This window comes from Chanos chanos, chromosome 3 (genome assembly GCF_902362185.1).
Source record: "Chanos chanos chromosome 3, fChaCha1.1, whole genome shotgun sequence".
In the NCBI taxonomy this organism is placed as follows: Eukaryota; Metazoa; Chordata; class Actinopteri; order Gonorynchiformes; family Chanidae; genus Chanos; species Chanos chanos.
The window spans coordinates 37,655,001-37,677,500 of NC_044497.1; the positions used below are offsets into that span (position 1 = coordinate 37,655,001).

The 22,500-nt window shown below is 41.4% G+C and overlaps 2 protein-coding genes across 2 annotated transcripts in view; both read left to right on the top strand.

Annotated features, from left to right (window-relative positions):
• nav1a (neuron navigator 1a) overlaps window positions 1–15,684 on the top strand; it is a 30,939-nt gene extending 15,255 nt beyond the window's left edge. The window contains exons 5-28 of the mRNA XM_030768180.1: window positions 278–1,028; window positions 1,163–1,582; window positions 3,320–3,468; window positions 3,889–4,071; window positions 4,323–4,375; window positions 5,125–5,148; window positions 6,143–6,221; window positions 6,996–7,087; window positions 7,733–7,844; window positions 8,008–8,129; window positions 9,552–9,560; window positions 10,703–10,887; window positions 11,024–11,186; window positions 11,310–11,564; window positions 11,881–11,940; window positions 12,189–12,284; window positions 12,446–12,614; window positions 12,777–13,012; window positions 13,329–13,483; window positions 13,593–13,664; window positions 13,952–14,148; window positions 14,472–14,590; window positions 14,838–15,038; window positions 15,328–15,684. Coding sequence (XP_030624040.1) covers window positions 278–1,028; window positions 1,163–1,582; window positions 3,320–3,468; window positions 3,889–4,071; window positions 4,323–4,375; window positions 5,125–5,148; window positions 6,143–6,221; window positions 6,996–7,087; window positions 7,733–7,844; window positions 8,008–8,129; window positions 9,552–9,560; window positions 10,703–10,887; window positions 11,024–11,186; window positions 11,310–11,564; window positions 11,881–11,940; window positions 12,189–12,284; window positions 12,446–12,614; window positions 12,777–13,012; window positions 13,329–13,483; window positions 13,593–13,664; window positions 13,952–14,148; window positions 14,472–14,590; window positions 14,838–15,038; window positions 15,328–15,423 — 3,998 coding nt within the window. The 3' untranslated portion in view covers window positions 15,424–15,684. The remainder of the gene's footprint in view (window positions 1–277; window positions 1,029–1,162; window positions 1,583–3,319; window positions 3,469–3,888; window positions 4,072–4,322; window positions 4,376–5,124; window positions 5,149–6,142; window positions 6,222–6,995; window positions 7,088–7,732; window positions 7,845–8,007; window positions 8,130–9,551; window positions 9,561–10,702; window positions 10,888–11,023; window positions 11,187–11,309; window positions 11,565–11,880; window positions 11,941–12,188; window positions 12,285–12,445; window positions 12,615–12,776; window positions 13,013–13,328; window positions 13,484–13,592; window positions 13,665–13,951; window positions 14,149–14,471; window positions 14,591–14,837; window positions 15,039–15,327) is intronic.
• A 5,063-nt stretch (window positions 15,685–20,747) lies between these two features.
• mybpha (myosin binding protein Ha) overlaps window positions 20,748–22,500 on the top strand; it is a 13,913-nt gene continuing 12,160 nt past the window's right edge. Inside the window, exons 1-2 of the mRNA XM_030769694.1 lie at window positions 20,748–20,927; window positions 21,976–22,012. Of these exons, the coding sequence (XP_030625554.1) occupies window positions 20,748–20,927; window positions 21,976–22,012 (217 nt within the window). The remainder of the gene's footprint in view (window positions 20,928–21,975; window positions 22,013–22,500) is intronic.

Consider the following 22,500-nt stretch of genomic DNA (forward strand, 5'->3'; position numbering starts at 1 on the left):
TGTGTGTGTGTGTGTGTGTGTGTGTGTGTGTGTGTGTGTGTGTGCGCGTGCGCCTGTGCACCTGTGTGTATGCATTATCACATCCTCTCAGAGGGAAACAGACAGTTGTGACAAGAATGAATCTGTCTCTTTTGTCGCACTGCGTAATGACTGCTTACAGCTCCCGGTGTTTATGTTAAAGCACCTGTTTAATTATTGGTTTTGAGTAAGATTATCTGTGTGTATTTGTTCCCGTGTTCACATGTGTAACATTTTTACATCTCTGTGTTTTGCGCAGCTCCGAAGAGCGAACAGAAGTTGGTTGATAAGTCCAAGCTGGCAGTGAAAGGTTCAGGTCTGCAGCGTTCCTGTTCAGACGCAGGGAAAGAACGCAGCGAACATCGCAAACCTCCCTCTGGTTTGGTACGGCCTTCCTCTGGGAATTCCTTCGGTTATAAGAAACCCGCTCCGGCGGCCGGGACAGCCACGCTGATGACAGCCGGCGGGACGCAAGTTTCCGGAGGTTCAGCGACTGTTGGAAAAACCCCCAAATCTTCAGGAATTCCCGTGAAACCTGCTGGGGCAGGAGGCCGGAAGACCAGCTTGGACGTATCAAACTGTGAACAGGGATTCCTCGCTTCAAACGCTCGAAATAACATCCAGTATCGCAGCCTGCCACGCCCCACAAAGACCAGCACCATGAGTCTGACCGGGGGTCGGCCAGGGTCGCGACCCGTCAGCAGTAACCTCGACAGCAGCCTTCTGAGTCTCAAACCTGTAGCAACCCAGTCCAGACTAAAAGAACCCAGCAGTGGGAAGAGTTTGAGCAGGGTCAGTACCGGAGGGCCCGGTCCAGTTAACCAGACGGACCGAGAGAAAGAGAAGGCCAAAGCCAAGGCTGTGGGGTCAGATACGGAGACTACGGGGGGAGGAAACACTCCCTGCTCTTCCTCACAGAGCTCTGTGGAAAACCCGCCCAAGTCACTTGGACTCAGACAGCCGTCCAACCTCTGCAAATACTCAGAGCTGACGTCACCTACCTCACACAGGTAAAATTCGCAGAACTGTGACACAGAATGAAACGCTCAGTACAGGTCTATTAAATGTTAGATGGTGTTTCAGAGACCTTAGATTACATGAGAATGTATTTATTCCACATTCATCTGTATTCTGTCCTTTTCAGGCCGCCCAGCAGTAAGTCTGTGTGTAAACCTGACCACACGGACAAGGCCAGCCCTGGCTGCGGACTAGCCAACGTGGAGGACCAGCTGCCTCCCAAAGTGCTCCCTTACTCCAAACTCCAAGATCTGACTGTTCAGGGTGTGAGTCCCGCCCCCTGTCTCACACCAAGTCCCGCCCCTGTGTTAAATGTCAATTCGTCAGAGTGTTTCACAGGCTCTTCCGTGGAGCGCGGCTCTGGGTCGCCCCTCCTCTATCCCCGCCTCTCTGGCCTGCATCGTAGCATGGAGTCCCTCCCCTTGCAGATGAGCGTCCCTCCAGTAGGAGGAAACACAGAGCACAAAATCAAACAGGAAGAGAGAGCAGCTACTAACAGCTGGAACATCACTGGAACTAACAGAACGTCACTCACTTTGACAGACAGGTCAGTCCTCTAATCAACAGTCTGGAGATCTAGACCAGTATGTATTTACTTAGGTGTCATGGATTTGCTAACGAACACACATGCCAGTACACACATGCTATGTGGTGGTATATTAGAAATATTGGTCCTGCTCCAGTTCTTTAAACCGGTTTCCTCGTTCATTTTTTGTTCATTTTCCTATTTACAACCCTTTCTGCCCAGTGTGGAATGTGTAAAGAGCTCTTTCTCATGTTTCTCACACAAGGCCAGTACACATAAGCTTTCTTCTTAACACGGAAAGACAACCAGCACATTTTTTTCACACCATATGTTCGATGCTGTATGTTTTTTTTATTTTTGAGGTTCCATCACCTTAATTTTGTAGAATTTCTATCATCCTTTCTATCATTTTGTTCTTTGTGAGCCCTCCTGATGTTAGTCAACCTGACTTTACTTTTGTGGTCAGAAAAGAGGACTGAGGTTTGGAAAAGAGAATATTGGGAGACGGAGATGAGAGTATTGAGGATATTTTAACCAGTGTCTGGGTTACTGTAAATAGAGTCAGGTGTGTCCCACTTCCTACCCAAAACCACTGCTGCATTCTGTACGTGTGTGTGTGAGTGTGTCTGCGTGCTTGTGCTAGACTCTGACAGGGTGTTTCCACGGAAACGGTCAGGCTGTCCTCTAAAATTTACTCCCTGTCCTGCAGAGATTAAGGGTATTTTTAACACAGACTTTCCAACTCAAAACACCAAATACACGCACAAAATAGACACATACACACACACACACACACTGCAACCAGTGGTGCAAGAGAAAATAAAATATGAGGAATTATGAGCCATTGCTTTGATGCTCTCTCTCTCTCTCTCTCTCTCTCTCTCTCTCTCTCTCTCTCTCTCTCTCTCTCTCTCTCTCTCTCTGTCTCTCTCTCTCTCTCTCTCTCTCTCTCTGTCTCTCTCTCTCTCTCTCTCTCTCTCTCTCTCTCTCTGTCTCTCTCTCTCTCTTTCTCTCTCTCTCTCTCTCTCTCTCTCTCTCTCTCTGTCTCTCTCTCTCTCTCTCTCTGTCTCTCTCTCTCTCGCTCTCTCTCTCTCTCTCTCTCTCTCTCTCTCTGTCTCTCTCTCTCTCTCTCTCTCTCTCTCTCTCTCTGTCTCTCTCTCTCTCTCTCTCTCTCTGTCTCTCTCTCTCTCTGTCTCTCTCTCTCTCTCTCTCTCTCTGTCTCTCTCTCTCTCTGTCTCTTTCTCTCTCTCTCTCTTTCTCTCTCTATCTATCTGTCTCTCTTTCCTCTTTCAAAGAGAGAAATACCATATATCTTGTAAACACTATATAGCTATACAGCTGAATAAAGATCTATTAGATCCAAATTGTAGATCCCTTAGTGCTGCTACCCTCCTACAATTAGTGCTTTAATGCACACTGCTGTCTCTAATCATAAGGAGATTCAGTCAGCACTGTGTGATTGCTTTGGCCTTTTACCAGCTCTGTGGGGAGTCTGAAATGTTCATCTCTATGCATATGTGTGACTTCATTTCCATAAAGCCGTCCCTCCCTTTTCCTGCTGTTCCACACTCCACAAAGGGACAGAAATACATTCCCAAAGACAGGATTAAGGCATTAAGGCATTTTCTTTCTTTCCATAGTAGAGGTTAATTAAAATGTCCTTATTTTTACTGGAATTATGAGATTTCTCTGGTCTAGTCATAATGTTTCAGTGAAAATAAGATGTTTTTCTAAATTTGTTCTGTGGTTTTCTCATAGCCATTACAGTTTGTCTTCATGTGAAGATGGAAGGACAGAGAGACGCCACTCACATGCTGTCATTAGTTTGATTGAGAAAGACAGTGCTCATGATTTGCCGTGCCCAACAACGTTACCATCCACAGGCAAACTTTCACTGACACACACCGGTGAGTAACTCACACACACCTATGAGAGTGTGCGAGGCAGCACTCCAACAAACAGCTGGATAAGGGCACTCCATAATCTTTTTTTTTTTTTTTTAAATATGTGTGGAATAACTTCATTTTAAATGTATTTTTTGTTTGATATATGCCGGAGAGATGCAGATGCAATAGTTTGAATTGCTTGAGAAATTGGTATTTTTTATTGAGGCATTTGAATAGGATTGATAATGCAGAAAGTTCAGTGTAGTCACTGAAATGTGATGTGTAATGAGGGGGCAAGTCTGAGGTGGTATAGCACAACCCTACATCAGTCTGGATTTTAACTAGCGAAAATCCCCTTTAATCCCATCTCCTGCTCTGTGTGTGTGTGTGTCTGTGTGTGTCTGTGTGTGTCTGTGTGTGTGTGTCTCTCTCTTGTCCTAGCTGGCTTGCCCAGCCCTGGCACAGGCATGCCCAGAATGACCCGTTCTAACAGTATCCCTACCCATGATGCCAGCTTTGATATGTATGCCGGCTCTCCACTGGGCAGCACGCTATCCCTGGCAGAGCGCCCCAAAAGCATGATCCGATCTGGGTCGTTTAGAGAGAGAGAACCAGGAGACGATGGTGAGAAACAGGACGACGCTAGTCTCATTTCTTCTCCTGAATCACATTATGACACAGCTTAATACTTTGAATACTATTTTGGATTTTCTTAGTTCTCTGTTTCATATCCTCACTCTTTGTTATTGATGGAATAATTAATTTAAACTTATTTTCTGTTCCTCTGCCCCCCCCTCTCTCTCTCCTCTCTCTCTCTCTCTCACTCTTTCTCTTTCTCTCTCTCTTTCTCTCTTTCTCTCTCTCTCTCTCTGTAGTTCATGGCTCTGTGCTGTCTCTAGTGTCCAACGCTTCCTCCAACTATTCCTCGGTGAGTCAGAAACACTGAACAATTCTGTCTCAGATCACTTCTGTTAACATTTTGTTCTTTTGAAGCTGTTTGTGATTGGATAAGCAGTCGCGAAAGTGCAGTGGGTGCAGTTCTGGCCATAGAGAGGGTTTGGTCATTAAATAGATTTATAGTCTGACCTGCTAGGATGGCTGCAGTGAGAGTTCCCATTTCTGGTTTTAGTCAGACTAGACTTCAGACTAAACTTAATTTCCCTGATCTTTCAGGAGGCTGTAATTCCTGTTAGGCGTCTGCGATAGGCGGTTGCCTCATAGCTAATTCAAATGAACTCATTTTAATTCCATTCAGTGTAAGGTGCTTTAATGACATAATTGTCTGAACTACAATATTTCCAAAGCTAAAAAAAAATATTTGCAACTTTTGTACTCCATGATCAGATACAAATCTTGCTCTCACATCATTGCATACATTCCCACTCAGAATAAAGTACACACAGACATACACACACACATGCATACACATACACATACATGTGAACTAACTCTGTGAAGAATAAACAGAGCTCCACTCTTTCATTCTCTCCCCTCACACTGAGCGTCTGATGTCCATGACATAGAAAAATTTAGAAGTTGCTTTTTTGCGGATTTAATTGCCATGGTTTTTTTCCTTTCAAATTAATCTTTTAGCCACAAGCTTTGTAGGCCTAATACACATTTAGACGCTTACCCTTACTTTCTTTCTGTTTCACTGTCTTCCTCATGCCCTCTAAGGCTGAAGAGAGGATACAGGGGGAGGTAAGTATCTCTCGCTCTCTCTCTCTCTCTCTCTCTCTCCCTCTCATCTCATAACCACTCATAGCATTTTATCAGTTATGGCAACATGCATAAAATTTACATAACCCGACATGACAGACAGAGTAAACTGGTCTTGTTGTCATAAAGCTGACATATGTTGTTCACACAGTTATTAAAGCTTTACTACATGTTATAATTCTGCTCTGCCAGATTTATTAAGCCCCATGTGTAGTAATACTATCACAGTCATCATCACAAACTTCCGTTTTGCCAGCAGGGGGCGAGCTGTTTCCTCGTAACATTTCTGAGCTTTCTGCCTGCCAAACGGCCTGAAACCAAAACCCACAGTCAGAAACATCACTGACCTCATTTCTATTAAACATCCATGTCCTCATAATGTCTTTATCTGTCTTGCGGTTTATTTATTCATTTTCCACGCTGTCTGCGCTAAACTTCTCCGTGTGTCTTAGGCTGTGTCTTAGGCTGTGTCTTAGGCTGTGTATGTCTGTCTTACTATACTCCAGAATAACGTGTTTGTTTTTCTGTGGGTTTGTTTGTCATTTTAATGTTTTGAGAGTCCGAGTTTTATGCTCGAGTTAAGGAAAAGACTTGGTTCAGACAGTCCAGCAAATCAGACAGTAACATCAAATTAAGGAGTGGAGCTGTGGTGCTTAAGAAAACCGCAGAAAGGGTTGCAGGTTTGCTTTGGGTACATGATGGTTCTCTGTTAATGTGTTCTTTAGCAAAAGGCTCTTAACCTCAAGGCTGTTCCAGAGGTGAAAGTCGTTTGACAGATAGTATAGCATTAGGTTGCTTTGGAAAACAGTGTCAGTTAGATCAGTCAGTGTAAATGTAAAGTGTGTCACACTGGAGCAAGTGGATTTGATCATACAAGAGATGAGTCTCTGAATATATGGACTGTTTCAGTCAAGTCTTCTGGTTGTTCCATGTATGTTAGGTGTTCTCTGATCATTTTGTTCACTTTTGTTCACAGCAAATCCGTAAGCTGAGAAGAGAACTGGAGTCGTCTCAGGAAAAGGTGGCCAATCTGACCTGTCAGCTCTCCGCTAATGTACGTAACACGTTCATGCAACACCCATACAATATTTATTCCCACATCCAATCACGCACTTACCCAGAAGGTTTTTTTTCATCACTGGTGATTTATGCACGCAAAACTGTTGAAAATATTAAAAACTATAATATTGTTCATAAGAGATACTGATTTTTATCATCTGATAGTGACACATAGCAAATTTTAGGTACAGGATTATGTGTTTCTAAACTAGGCGTCTTTTCTAATCACTGCACATGTGACTGGATTCATGTTCTCTAAAACCTGCTTTAGTAAATCTAGCATCAGATCCAAACCTTGTTTGTCCAGACTGAATAAATAATAATATAATCTAAAAAATCCCTGGTGATTTGGGTCATCTGGTGGGTACTAATATTGTTTGAAACTGATTTATTCCAGATGAAGTATAATTCTACAATAGTAAAGAGTGTAATGGGATTATGATAATCCCATGTTGTCTTTGCCTGTTTCCATGACAGCCAAAACAAAATGATTGTCAGTGTAAATCCCTTATGTAGCCCTGTGAGTGAGGCCACACTCACTATGCCAGCTGTGTCTCTGTCACAGAGAGAACACACAAATGAGTGTGTTTGTGTCTGATTGCCTATGTACGTGTGTAGCGTTCTGTGTGCTAATAGTTTATGATGAACATTCTTTTTAAAATCTCTTTGGTTCTGGCTATCCTTAAATAAGTGTGCTTCTCTCTCTCTCTCTCTCTCTCTCTCTCTCTCTCTCTCTCTCTCTCTCTCTCTCTCTCTCTCTCTCTCTCTCTCTCCCCAGGCTAACCTGGTTGCTGCATTTGAACAGAGTCTAGCACTTATGACTACACGCCTTCAGTCATTGTCTGTCAGTGCAGAGCAGAAGGTAACACACACACACACACACGAACAGAGGTACATCCTCATCTGGCATACAGCAGATACTGAGGGGGTAAGGGCAAATTTGGGGCAGACAGCCCTAAGCCCCCTCCCTTAGGTCATGTGACTAGTCGTGACCGTATGTGACCAGGTTTTAATGCCAAAGTTGTCCAGACTCTACTACACTCATATAAATACAGATATTGGGGCAGTTAAACAAGTCAGCACAAGCAGACAATCAAACTACATAAGGTTAAGGTTATGAGCTTACATAGCTGCGCATGTAAAATTGTTCATAAAAATATATTTTATGAGGAGTAATGATATGAGCTGACTCCACTGTAATGTACAGGTTAAAAATAGACTTCAGTGTTTCTAGGTTTTGACACTAATGCATACAGGTAAAAAAAAAAAGGGTTTTTTTTACCGTGAAATTTTGTGAATACAGGCTCTGCCTATTCATTCTTTGTAAATAGGCTACACACATTTTTAAAGTGTGCTGCAGTAAAGAAAAATTAATGTAGCAGCGACCACCGCGAAAACTGGTGAATAATAAAGTCATTATAAAAGTCATTCCTTGCTCTCTGTCCCTCTCTCTCCCTCTGTCTTTCTTTCTCTATCTCACTCTCTCTCTCTGTATTCATCTGTTTAGGATTCGGAGCTGCAAGACCTAAGACATACTATTGAAAGTCTAAAAACCAAAAACATGGAAGCACAGGCTGTCATACATGGAGCGCTAAATAACCCTGATACTGCCCCCAAAGGTGAGGAGGAGGGACTTTCTTTAAAAATCAAACCCAAATAGGGTTCACAGCATTCAGTGCTATATGAGACTTGATAATAACATTGTCTTTAATGGTAAATTCTATTCTCTCTCCCTCTCTCTCTCTCCCCCCCCCTCTCTCTCTCTCTCACTGTCTGACTCAGAGTTAACATTAAAGAGGCAAAACTCCACTGAAAGTATCTCTAGTCTGAACAGTATCACCAGTCATTCCAGTGTGGGCAGCCTAAAAGAACAGGATGCCAAGAAAAAGAAGAAAAAGAGCTGGGTAAGAAACAAGAGGAGCTGCTACAACACATCATCATAACCTTCAATACAACCATCTATAATCCCTCATAATTCTCATTATGACCATATATATAATCCCACATCATTTTCATTATGTCTATATATATAATCCCTCATAATTCTCATTATGACTATATATATAATCCCTCATAATTCTCATTATGACTATATATAATCACTCATAATTCTCATTATGACTATATATAATCCCTCATAATTCTCATTATGACTACATACAATCCCTCATAATTCTCATTATGACTACATATAATCCCTCATAATTCTCATTATGACTATATATATATAATCACTCATAATTCTCATTATGACTATATATAATCCCTCATAATTCTCATTATGACTACATATAATCACTCATAATTCTCATTATGACTATATATAATCTCTCATAATTTTCATTATGGCCATTTATAACTCAGGTTCAAGTTCAAGTTTATTTAGAGCCTAATATCAGCCCAATATTTACAGTATCAAAGGGCCACAACAGTCAAATCAAAACTCGGTCATAAGACCCATTCTGACTGTACATAAAGCTCCTTAAACCCTCAAATAACCTCTTTTAGTGCTCACTACAGATGTGTATAATGACCCATAAACCACACTGTGACCTGTGAATATAACAATGTCCTGATGAATTATGATCAGCTCATGAAGTCTTGAAATTTTGTGTTCTTTTCCAAACAGCCATGTAAAAACAGTAAAAACACACATTCACGTATATTATAGTTGCTGCGTAGTGTATAAAAGGATGAGATACAGATTAATAAGGCAAACTGAAACATTAAGAAAACATGCTTGGATTATTTATATTATTTAAATGGATTATTGTTTAACTGGAATTCAGATTAAACAACCCTGACAGCACTGATAATTTGCAGGCAAAAAATGATAGAGGCTTATCAAAGTTCTGTTTCTGGATATTAGTATCTGTGGTTACTGTTTGTACACAGTGAAGGATTGCTGGTTTCTGACATATTTTACAGCCATTAACACTCGTGTGGTTAAAGTATCTTGTGTCAGGCTGCTATTTCTCAGTGTTCTCGTGAGTTGCCTGATCTCTTTGTGAGTAAAACTTGATGTAAATGCTGTTTGTGACTCAACCTTATTAAAGGTTCAGAGTTCAGATGACCTGAACTCATTGGCACAGCTCTAATAGATTCAGTGAATCAAATGGAGTCTCCACATCAACAGACTCTTAGTAGACACGAGAGAAACTCTCCCCAGTAAGATCACCTGTAGGGACTGAAGGTGTCTTTTTCTAACACTGATTTTGGATATTGCTGTTAATCACATTAATAAAAGAAAGGAAGAAAGAAGGAAAGAAAGAAAGAAACTGACTTGATTTTTCCTCTTTGTTCTCCCTCTTGTGTAATAATGTAAGGTTTTTGAGGTGAGTTGAAGTGCACTAATGTTTCACTCACTGGTCGTATCAAAGCAGTTTTAATAATATTCATTTATTCACTACATTCTGTGATGCTGTGTGTTGTCCCAACAGTCATACTAAGCTTTCATTTACAGTGATTTTGGTTTGAAATGGACGAGACCCCTCACTGTGGTTTTTTTTTCAGATACTCTGGATAACATTGCTCGTATTTCTGTTATGATAATATAAATTTATGAGTGATGTTTCTTACTAAATGTTGTCCCATTGTTAAGCTGACAACTCTGGGCTACCTGAATACTAACCAGTTCATGACTTTTTAACTATTCTGGGCCTTGTGAAGTTTCTCTTTATGCCCAGGACTGATACTTACCCATGTAGCATTTTGTTCCACTGCAAGATTTATTTGAACATCTGATCTATAAATGGTGGAGAGAAATATCTTTTAGAGTGACAGCTGGAGCCAGGGCACATTTGAAAATGGTTATGTGTGCAGACTGCAGGGCTGCTCCTCTCCAGGAGAATGCCTCCGTCAGTGAGGTCTACCTGATGTGCCTCCGAGAGTGCTCTGCATTTACAAGCCTAACATTTACATCTCTTTTCCTTTTGAAGAAGATAAATATGAATTTATCCAAACTGCTCCAAATCGAGTTAGGAGACCAGGGTGTGGGATGCAGAGGTTTCATTAATTTTATATGTCCATTTTAGAGAAATGAACGAAAGTGGGAAGGAAATAGAAGTTCTGTGTTCTGGGTCAACGTCAGATCAGAAAAAATTGTTATTTTCACAAGAGAAGCCAGCCCCTGGAACAACCTCAGACAAACACATCTGACTGCCGCAAAAGGGTGTTTCCAGTTTGGTATAAATTTTGAGGAACAATGATAATATTGGGAAGTACAAATATTCAGCAGAAAAATCTTAGTTGTCACTGGAATGGCTATTTAAAAATTTTCGTGTGAATAACATCATTCAGTTCAGTAACAAGTATCTGATGTGAGATCTATCGCATAGTAACAACTAATATAGTAACCTTTTTGACCGTTTGAAATGATTTCTGTTATCAATGTTCTGTTCTGTTATCAATAACAAATAGGTCCTCTCCCCATGTTTATTCTCTCTCTCTCTCTGTCTCTCTCTCTCTCTCTCTTTAGCTGAGAAGCTCTTTTGGCAAGGCGTTCAGTATGAAGAAGGGCTCTAAGACAGGCACTCTGTACTCAGACATTGAGGAGATTGCTACACCGGATTCCTCTGCCCCCAACTCACCTAAACTTGCCCACGAAGGAGGAGAGAACCCACCCCTTTCCCTCCAGTGTGGCCAATTAACAGAATCTTCAGTGTGAGTGACAGACATGGTCTAATTATTCAGAACAGTTTTGAGAAGGTTTTGAAATGGTTTTTACTAAAATTTCTCTTAAGTTACCTCAGATTCAGTCTTAGAAACATTAATGTTGTGTGTTTGTGTGTGTGTTCAGTATCTATGAGGGGAATGAGGAGGGCGGGGGTGATGAGCACTTGGTGTCAGAGCTGCGTTCAGAGCTGTGGGAGAAAGAGATGAAACTGACGGATATTCGATTAGAGGCCTTAAACTCCGCCCATCAACTGGAACAACTCAGAGATGCCATGAACAACATGCAGGCAAGTTTCACATACACACACACACACACACACACACACACGTACACAGACACATGTATACACAGAAACAAACCCTTCCTTGACTGTCCTTTTGTGAATAAGCTCTGACTCTGTGTTGTGCAGATGACAGTGGAGAGCCTGAAAGCTGAAAATGACAAACTAAAAACAGGGAGTTCACCATCATCCATGCTCTTAAATGGTCCTTCCAGCTCTACCTCCCAGCCGTCTGGCCTGGCCTCACTGTTAGGCTCTGGCCAGCAGAACACAGGCAGCAGCATGCTAACCAAGTCCTTCAGCCTGTGTCTCAATGAGCGCTCTGACACAGGTAAGCTTACGAAAGCAATGTGCTCACACTTACACAGTCCCTCACTGATACAGGTACACAGGCGTTTACACACGGAGATACAAAACCACACATACATATAGTGTACACATATACACATATACACATATATTCTCGTACACAGTGAGAGCTTTACAAAACCACTGCTGCAGCTGACTGTCTCTCTCGCATTAACATCTGGCTGGATTCTCATCTGGCTGTCAGATTACGCCGCCACTCAGGCCAGTAATAATTCTTCATTTTCCTTTTTTTTTTTGCTAAATGAGTGTCTCTCTCTCTCTCTCTCTTTCTCTTTCTCTCTCTCTCTCTGCAGAAGTCTCTTCTCTGGATACCCTGGGTGTTTGCTCTCAGAGGGATGACGCGTGTGTCCGTGTGGTTGTCCGGATAGCTGACCAGAAGATGAACAGAGAGGTAAAGGCAAACAGATTGTACAGATTGGAGTAACAACAGAATTCACCTTTATGCAGACCCCTGCTGGCTTTTCCATCACTGATCCAACCTTAAGCCAGTTTTACTGGTGGCTGCAGTGGTAGCAGACTGACACAGAGACTTTGTTGATGATTTTTTGTGATTGAAAATGACATTATCACTTGTTTAGGTCTGCATTACCGAATGCTTTTGATTGATTGGCTGATCTCCTTTGTTGTACTCCTCTCCAGCCTGTGAAACAGCAAGACTTCTACATTGGCTCAGTCAAGATCAATCCCAAAACAGACTGGACTTCACTGGATGCACTCATAACCACAGCATTCAGGGTGAGTTTACTCAGCATTAGCGCTTCAGCCATTTTATGATTTTAACCGTGTTTCCCAGTTGTATTTAATAAAGTTATTTTGAATGTGTATGAGATTTGTGAGTGAAGGATGTCTTATTCAGTGTGTGTTTTTGATGTGTGTGTGTGTGTGTGTGTGATCAGGACTACATAAACATGGTGGACCCCAGTGGCAGTATGGGTCTGTCTGTAGACTCTCTACAGAGCTACACCGTCAATCAGAGCAGAAGAATCTTAGGGGGAGAGGCACCAGAGAGCCCACCACACCACTGCCTACCCCCAGACAGAGGCTGCGTAACTGTCAGCCTAAAAGGTATTTCCATCTCCTCTCTCTGTCACAGTTCTTTCACTCTTTTCTCCCTTTTTGTCAATTTTCTGTCATTTAGCTCTCACTCTCCGTTGTCTCAATGACCTTGTCTCTCTCTTTCTCTCTCTCTCTCTCTCTCTCTCTCTCTTTCACCGTCTTTCGCTGCAGGCTTTAAGGAGAAATGCGTGGATAATTTTGTCTTTGAGACTCTTATTCCTAAGCCGATGATTCAGCACTACATCAGTCTGCTGCTGAAGCACCGGCGCCTGGTTCTGTCTGGACCCAGCGGGACAGGGAAGACCTACCTCACGGCCCGACTGGCCGAATACCTACTGGAGCGTAGTGGGCGGCCTGCCGCTGACCACCTCATCTCTACCTTCAATATGCACCAGCAGACCTGCCAGGTCAGAGCTAAAGGCCAGAACCCTCAGATCAAAGCATCAGAATATAAGGACCAGAACCCTCGGATCAAAGCATCAGAATATAGGCCTTTACACATGCTTAACACCACCAATGTGGGTTTAAACCATGCGAGAAAAGTTTGACATACTCTCCTTAATGTTTTGTTTGAGACACGAAAACTTTGGTACCCCAAAATAAATGTCATACAGTCCTTTTTCAGAGCAGCTGATAAATATATTTAAAATACATTTAAGAATACTGCAACATAAACTCAAGGTATTTCCATGCTGATTTCATGATGATTTTTCTACCTATCAGGAGCTCCAGCTGTACCTGTCAAATCTGGCCAATCAGATTGACAGAGAGACTGAGACCGATGATGTCCCGTTGATCATAATTTTGGACGACCTCAGTGATGCAGCATCCATTACTGAGCTAGTCAACACTGCCCTTACCTGCAAATACCACAAATGGTGAGAGAATGAAAGCCCTTTATGCTTCCACAGTTATTATACAGAACAACTATGTTTTTTTTCTCGAGCAGAAGTCAATACTTCATTTGTAACTTGTACCTTTTGGCAGCCCGTACATCATTGGAACAACCAATCAGCCAGTGAAAATGACGCCCAATCATGGGCTGCATCTTAGCTTCAGGTGAGCTCAGACATAACACAATCTCAACACTGAAGTCGATTTGCGTAACAACGGAATTAACAACCTGTCAATCCCAAGAGCTAGTGTCACATGCTAAACAAGTTTTCTTGTCTGTTTTCTCTTGTTGTGCTGAAGATAAATGACATTGCTATTGATTGGCTGATACTTTAGAATGAATTAGTCGTGTGTGTATGTGTGTGTATTTATATGCTTGTTTATGTTTGTATGTGTGTAGGTTTGTGATATGAACTGAATTGGTGATTAAAACTCACTGTGTGTTTCTGCAGGATGGTCACTTTCTCCAACAATGTGGAGCCAGCCAATGGCTTTTTGGTGCGTTACTTGCGGAGGAAGCTGATTGAATCAGAAAACGAAGGAGCACTGGGTAATGTGGAGCTCCTCAAGGTGCTGGACTGGGTGCCAAAGCTCTGGTACCATCTGCACACGTTCCTGGAGAAACACAGCACCTCAGACTTCCTCATAGGTATGAATAAAGGGCTACTAGAGAGAGAGAGAGAGAGAGAGTTCATCTCTTGGATTGATTTTGCTGTCTCTCTCTCTCTGTATCTATCTGTGTGTGTGTGTGTCTTATTTCTTGCAGCAATAGGATTTTTCTCTCATACGTCTGATTATTTTTAAATCTGTATGAAGAAAAGGAATAACAAAGTCCTATATGGAAAGTCAAAGCTTAAGTCATACACTTTCACATGAACTTGAAAACCGTGTTGACAGATGAAAGAAATGTAAACCTGTCTAATTTTCAGAGCAAATGAGAAAGAACATCTCCCCTCGTATTTTTGTGTACAGGTCCATGTTTCTTCCTGTCGTGTCCCGTGACCATTGCTGAGTTCCGGCCGTGGTTTATTGACCTGTGGAATCAGTCTATCATTCCATACCTGCAGGAAGGAGCCAAAGATGGATTAAAGGTGTCTGAGCTGTTTTTTCATAAATTTGATTATTAGTGACTCTGTCCATCTATGATCTTTCACATCATCGTAACTAAAACGTGACTACAGCAATAAATCTCAAACTTGTGGGAAAAAGGAAAAACAAGATGGAAGTCTCTAAACAGTTGCTGTCCTACTGTGCTGTGTTTCTACAGTACATGACCTGTTGGCATAGTTATACGGAGCTGATGTCTCTGTGTTAAAGTGTGAATCTGTAACATTTCAGGTGCATGGGCAGAAGTCAGTCTGGGAGGATCCAGTGGAGTGGGTGAGGGACACACTACCCTGGCCTTCAGCTCAGCAGGACCAGGCAAAACTTTTCCATCTCCCTGCTCCCAGTACAGATCCCACTTCTGTACCTGCTCTTAGTGAAACCAGACCTGCCAAGGATACCCCAATGCCTAGTTCCATGGATACAGACCCACTGGTAAGTTTATGTGGCCTCGCACTTGCCCATAGACCATATGAAGCTTAATGAGTCCATCATTACAACACATTCATAGTTCAGTTATTACTGGAGACAAATCCTTAATAGATATATCCTTTCTGTGTACAAGCAAGCCCGCATGCACTGGTGAATGAGGGTCATTGATGTCGCCCCATTCAGTAGACTGGAGCATTTAACTTGATATGATTATAATTAACCATGTCACATGCTTAATTATGCCATATCACATGACAGTAAGCCAGTAATGTGAACTCTCTCTCTGTCTCAGATGGCGATGTTGCTGAAGTTGCAGGAATCTGCTAACTACATTGAGTCTCCTGACCGGGACATCACAGGAGACCCCAGTTTCCAAGCCACACTATGAACTCTAGAGACTAAACACCCTCTACATGACTAGTGCTGTTCAACCCCCCCCCCCTCCCACTCCACTTCTTCAGAGACTAAGAGCCAAATCATTCTTTATGTGGCATCTGGAACATGTCGCATACACTGAGGGTCTATGTAACGAGTATGCAGTTCTGCTGAAGCCTGGCACAGGTCCTGTGCTAACCTAAATGCGCCACGGCAACACCGAAACTTAAACTAAGTGTTCTCAGCAGATGTCACAGACATCACAAGGACAGTGATTGGCTGCTGACGAAGAGCCTTATTGTAGAATTTGAAACCGGCAAAAAATTGAAAATGGCGGCTTTCCAGTTCGTTCCGTCACAGCAACCACAAATGCATTAGCACCGCAGCTGTTACATTCACACCACAGCCGCCAGGGATGTTGCAGAAAATAAACTGAGTGATCAAGTTTAAATGCTCTTCATATGAGTAGAACTCTCCCTCCCTCTTCCCACTGCTGGCATTCAGCTCTCTCTTATTCTCAGAAAGGCCATGTTGATTCAAGAAAAGGAACGAAAACATTTCACGTCTGGATCACAACTAAAACACCATGTGTACACCCTGTGAAAGCTGATCAAATTTAGAGGAAGACCCCAAAAACTTTTTTGCACTGTTATTTTAACAACCCTTTTCGTCACCTATTTAATCTGCAAGTGCATGCAGCTATTACATTTGAGGATATTAAAACTGACTGACCTCAAAAAGGACCTTTCTTCCATTTAGAGAATACTTCAGTGTTCTGACTACCCAGTGTACCTCTCACAAAAAAAAAAAACAGGAATATGACTGCTGGACCATCCAAACTTCACTTTAAATCACAGGCTTATGACTCGTCACTTTGACCTAAACCACTGGTCACTTTGACCTAAAAAATCATTGTAAAACTTGCAGCAGAAATATTAATCATATTTCGAGGAAGTAAATATACTCGTCATGTCCGTTCAGTTAAATGACCCATACAGATTACACCTATATCTATGTAAAGTTACTGGACATTTCCACCTCAGTGTTAAACTATAATGGTAAAGTTACCAAGCTGTAAAGAGCAACTCCTAAAGATGTATGCAATGTAAACGTAATGTGATAAATGGTGCTTAGGAAACCGCCTTAATGGATAAACCAACACACCTGTATTAAATAGTCACTTTCATAGTGATAGAGAAAATCCAGTCTATTTCTGGTCCACTGTAGCAGTAAACATACTGTTCAGCCATAGCCAGTCCTTCTGATCCATTTCATTTCTCAAACTCTAAGCCTTACTGCTGATACAGAGGGACTATCATCTGTTATTTGCTGATACATGACAAACTGTACCTTTTCATTTTTAGGCAAAAAGCACTTTGTTTTAGAGCTTTGAATTGGATGGAAGGCTTTTGTTAGAAATGCGATTTTTGGTCACAGAAGAAAGTGCTTGTTGTCATTGTTATTTTTTGGAGAGCATTTCAAAGTGCCACATTTTTTACCCCTCCTTTAAAATGACTGAATTTTTCAGTTGCGTTTTGAAGACGGGGGCTGTAGAAATTACTGAGATCTAAGAGGGCATTCAACACATGCCTCCTGTAAACTTGACATTTTTGCACTCATGTCCTGTGTCAGATTGTGCACAACCCATCTCCCTTATCATCCTTGGAATGAACCCCAATGATCTTATATTAATGTTTAACCATGAGAGGCATTTTCACATTTTAGAAGGGCAGTTTTTTTGGACAAGAATGAGTCTCTTAATGACTGTATGTGTATCTGCATGAAAGCTTTAAACTTAAAACAAAGCAAAAAAAAAAAAAGATTAAACAAGTGTTCAGAAGAATCACCTGACCCTGAGCTATTAAGTGTGCTGGCAAAAAGAAAAATTTTGCAAAGAAATGTTTTGGGTTTTTTTTTCAAATTGTGCAGTCTTCCATTTGAGGATTCACGTAAGCTATAAATTTTGCCATCGATATTGTCTTTAGTTTTTTCCAAATAAGCGTGTTTCCTTAACATAATTTAATTACTCTGAATTTAAGATGACCAGGATGGACTGCAGATAACTGATAGCAGTGATCAGTACATAGCAGAAAGGCTATTGCCTCAGTATTAAATTTGCCAGCACACTCAAATCCTGGACAATGCTTGCTGGCCTTGCACTGTTCCAAGTAGCTGTCAGACACATAGTGTCCTGAGGAAACAATTTTTCAAACATGCTTTTGTAGCTTTTTTTTTATTTTTCTGAAGCTTTCTCATCAATCATTTGATTTGCTTCTTCAGAGACTTAGGAGAGAAACAATTTAACACCTGAAATTATTAAAACTGTTGTAAAGAAAAAATTCACGTCACCACTGGCACGTTCGTAGTCTCTGCTAACTGCCATAAACTGAACCTACTTTTTCTGTAATGTTTTTCACTTTCAGAGTTTTTTTAAGAAATAATTTTTATAGACTGGAGGAGCCATCCTCCTTTGTTTTCTGGTGGTCTGTTCAGTTTGAAGGGAAGACGAACGGCTGCAATGTTGACCTTTGCAATCTCAACATTTGAATGTTTGTCAGTAGTGTCTGATTTTGATGGACACACGTCATGTACCTCAAACCCCCCTTGTTCGCTGGGGTGTGTGTGTGTGTGTTTGTATGTGCGGTTTGAGTTTAGGAGTAAGTCTTGAAACGTGTTCATTTTCTGATATTGACAACGTGCCTAACACAAGCCATTTAGTCAGATATTGTAATATCTAAGGTACTGTGCTTTGAGAAAGAGATGATGGGTTCATTTCTAAAGTGGAACAGAGAGAGAGAAAACACATACTCCTTTTCAGTCCCCCGGTTCATGTTTCTCATCCCTTAGGATGGTTGGTCACTCAGAGTTTACACGGTCCACTCTTTGGTAAATAGTGACCGCTGGGCAAACTGGAGCAGCTTTTGGCAGTAATGCTCTGAAATGGTGGGAAGAAAATGTAAAGCAGTTCATTGGCTGGAAACACAGTTTAACAGTACAGCACAGACAGAGGACAAAATGAGGTTGAACCTTTGAGCCTTAATAAAGCAGTTGTGCCACCACTGCCTCACGCCAGTCAGCACAGAACTGGGACTGTGCTTAAGACCCAAAGACCAGTACTCAGCAGGCAAGGAACTACGATATGCATGTTCTATAATACATAGAGGTTTGTTGTCCAGAAACACCTGTAATGAGCTGTGGGTGAGTGCGTCCTGGTTTTGAGTGTCAGAAACACTTGTGTCTCTTTGACCATCGAAGTAAAAGGATTACTTTTAGGTTGGCTCACTTTGAAATGGTTTTAAACCAGAATACTAGAAATCATTTTGGTCCAGAAATGTGAAGAGTGCAGTTGGTTGGTTCTGTAACTTTGTAATAATTCTTTAGCTGATATTAATCGGATTTTATTTGAAAGAAGAGGCATAAAAACACACTCATGCTGTTTTAACTGCAACTTTATTAGTTTTTGATGTTTAATGATGAAGCTATAATAGGCTAGTGAATGGTTTCAGTGAGGCGGTGGGAGTGCTGGAGTCCAGTGCTGGGACCACGAAATCAGAACCAGGATGTCTACAAAGAGAGACTGTAGGGGATCAAAAATTAGAACCTCTCTATCCTTCTGTTGGATTTCACAAAACTAAATTATTCCCCCTGTTTTTTTTCCCTTTCCTTTTCTTATTTTTAAGAAATGGATCTTTCTTTTCTAAACTGGTCCTTTATAAATCTTTCTATTTTGTACAGAGCATTGCAATTGTAAACAATGTATATAGTTAATGTGTCTGCAAGAGCAGTCACTGAGAAAACAGAGACTGGGGCAAAAAGAGTGTCATTGAGTCTGAATGAATTCTTTTTTTTTTTAATGAACTGATAAAGGACTGAGAAGCACTCTGCATACAGGCATGTGTCAAACATGACATAAAACCATCCATCTAATATCTGATTTTTTTTTTTTTTCAATAAAGTCATGCCATCCCTACTCTTACTGATCTTTGTTTTGTCTTTTATTTTCTCTGAGGACTGAGTCACATTTGTGCCATAAGTATCAGAAGAACAAAAGTTGTTTATTTACATTAGACTTTTTAGTGATGCATTGCTTAATATGAATGGTTTCAGTCTTTCTGGCACTTTCATACCATATTAAAATAGAAAAACAAAGGGGAAAGTTACACAAATTTACACTTTTTTGTATTTTTTTTATCTCTTTTTTATATATAAATGAAAATATATATATATATGAATATATCACAGACTGCATAATACAGCGGTCTCCCAACCAGGTTAACTGCTCCAAATCATTGTCAGGGTTATTGAAACCATGTCCTTTGCTTTATTTGCCTGATGCCTCTGCTGATAAACCTACTGAGATATCAATGAATCCTCTAAAACAGCGTCTAGACTGGTAAGGCAGGCTTTAACCATAAGGCACCCCCACTGCTGATGGGTAAAGTTTCAGAGCAGACAGGTCCCAGCTGGTGTAGAATGTTGTGTTTGTCAGAGCAGAGATAAGGTGATGATCAGTGAGCAGTTGTTTCTGTCTGTCCAAGATATTAACTCTATACATCCAGCCGAAGTCAAACACTTTTTCATTTATGTCTCACAGTTGTTGGGAAACACAAACATTGTATCTCAATACAGTGCCTTGCTACATACAGGTGTGTGGCTTTGAATACTTTACTTTAAAAAGAGGTTTACACACGTCTCTAATAAACATCTCATGGGATGCACACAGGACACACAGAATTGTTCGCTCACGTGAATAAAATGCCAGTCCGCTGGTTATACTGAATTATGCGTTTGAAGAGATTAGCGCGTCCCTCTGTCTTGATTAAGGTAGTTTTATGACAGTTCATTTAAATAGCCGACGGATATGACAGTCAATATTTCACCAGCATTGTTTACACCATGTATACAGAAGAGGGCGACAAATCTTTTTAAACTGATAAATCCTTAATTTTAGATAATTTGACAAAGTGATCTTTTAAAATTGGAATAACACAACTTTGAGTCATTATAAAAGTATATACATTTTTTAAAGGAGAGGTTAATTAAAAATGCAGTTAATCAGTACCTAAGCTTCAATTTGAGTGAGATAACACGTTTATTTATTTTAATTTAACGCGTCCTTATATACTGATGTTGTGGAACAGAGCATCTTCAAATGTGGAGTTAACGCAGTGCCCTAAATTGAGCGTTGGGTAGAGCTGTGAATTTGTGTGTAAAGCTATTTAAAGTGATCGGGGGAGGAGCCTGTTGTCCAGACTTGAGGCTTGTATAAATTGCAACCTCCCATTAGTTCCGTTATTCCAAGACTGGCTGTCCTGCTTGATAGGGTTCAGACGTATCATGCCAGCCAAACCTGCACCTATCAAGAAATCTGCAAAAATGGCTGCCTCAAAGGCGGAGGAGAAACCAGCTGAACCAGCACCTGAAGCTGCACCTGAACCTGCCCCTGAGGCTGCCCCCGAGGCTGCTCCTGCCCCAGAAGCAGCTGAAGCGGCCCCTGCTGAAGCAGCGCCCGCCGAAGTAGCCCCTGCAGCCGAGGAAGCAGCTCCAGCCGCCCCTGCTGAGGAAGCTGCTCCAGAAGGTAACCCCCACCTCACCACGCTGGATGCATGAAATACGGCTTTTATTCTACTTTCCATTTTAGTGGTTAACCAGAAAACACACTCTTCTGGTATCTGGAATGCAAAAACGTGAACAATTAACCTCTAACCTTGCAACATTGCGCAATGAACGCCCGCTGCTGCACCTGACCCCGAGGGACCTGATCTTCAGGAAGCCACTGCTGATGGCAAAGCCTGGACTACACGGACTGCATCTGCCTTATGAGCATACTACAGATAAAATAATCATTATACATCATGTTGTCATGATTGTGATGGTTATGTCTAATCTTCATCTCTCATTGAAATGAACTCCAACATAAATGTACTAGCTAATAAATTTTAATTTTTTCGGGGGGGGGGGGGGGGGGGGGGGGAGGGGGTTACGCTTTGCTACGCCGCAAAAGCACTAACAATAACTTCCTTGCTCAACTAATATCTTCCATTCCGTGATCATGTGCGTGAACACGGATTAAGTTTAAGTTTCACTCACGTTAACTAACCGCTCCTGTAAAATTAACATTTACCAGCCGAGCCCGCTCCCGACGCACCCGCAGCTCCTGCTGAACCAGAGGTTGAGCCAGCCGCTGAAGGTAGGTTTAGAGTGGTTAATAGTACAAAGATGCTATAAACCATTATAAACACGCAGAGCTTGCCTGAGAATGTTACTCACATACCGTACACTTCTAAAGGACAGAAGGCTGGCATGTGTTGAATAATGTGAAATCGTTAAATATTTTAAAATTCAAAGTTTAACATATTTAATGTCTTACAAAATCCCCATTATTAAGACGAACTAGACTGAAAAAGTAAACACACATCCTGCAAAACTTAACTGCCGCTTTTTTTAAGACTGTATGGAGGTAACATTTTATTATTCACTGAGATGTACAGCATGTCATCAGTACTCCCAGGAGAATGATTTACTAAACATTTATTTAAATGCAGCCACTCCTGCCTCGGAGGAGCCTGCTCCGCCCGCAGAGCCTGCGCCACCTGCAGAGGGTAATCAGTACTAACAGTCATTTCACATAAATTAACATAGAAAACGACCCTTCGAAATGACGCTCAAATGTCTGATCATAGCGCATTATCGTTTATTTATGAGTCAGGAGCAGTTTACTGGTACTAACTTTAGAGTATGACGCCTGGAGTCATTAACGCCATAAAGTTATGTTTCTGCTAACATTTGTCTAACATACTGTATATTTAACCTTTACCTAACATGTAACTTAAGCTGCTCCTGCTGCTGAGGAACCTGCTGCACCTGCAGCACCTGAACCTGAGGCACCAGCAGAGGGTAATCACACTAGCAAACACACCAACAACATCGAATAACAATACTTCATTGATATTTATGTTGTTGAATCTCTATCACGGAGTACGGGTAGATTCACACACTAACAGTTTTCTTCACTGGTTACATTTCTAGTCCATTGCAGCTATTTTCTCAATGCAAAAGCAGTCAATCGCCAAGGTGTACCAACTAATTT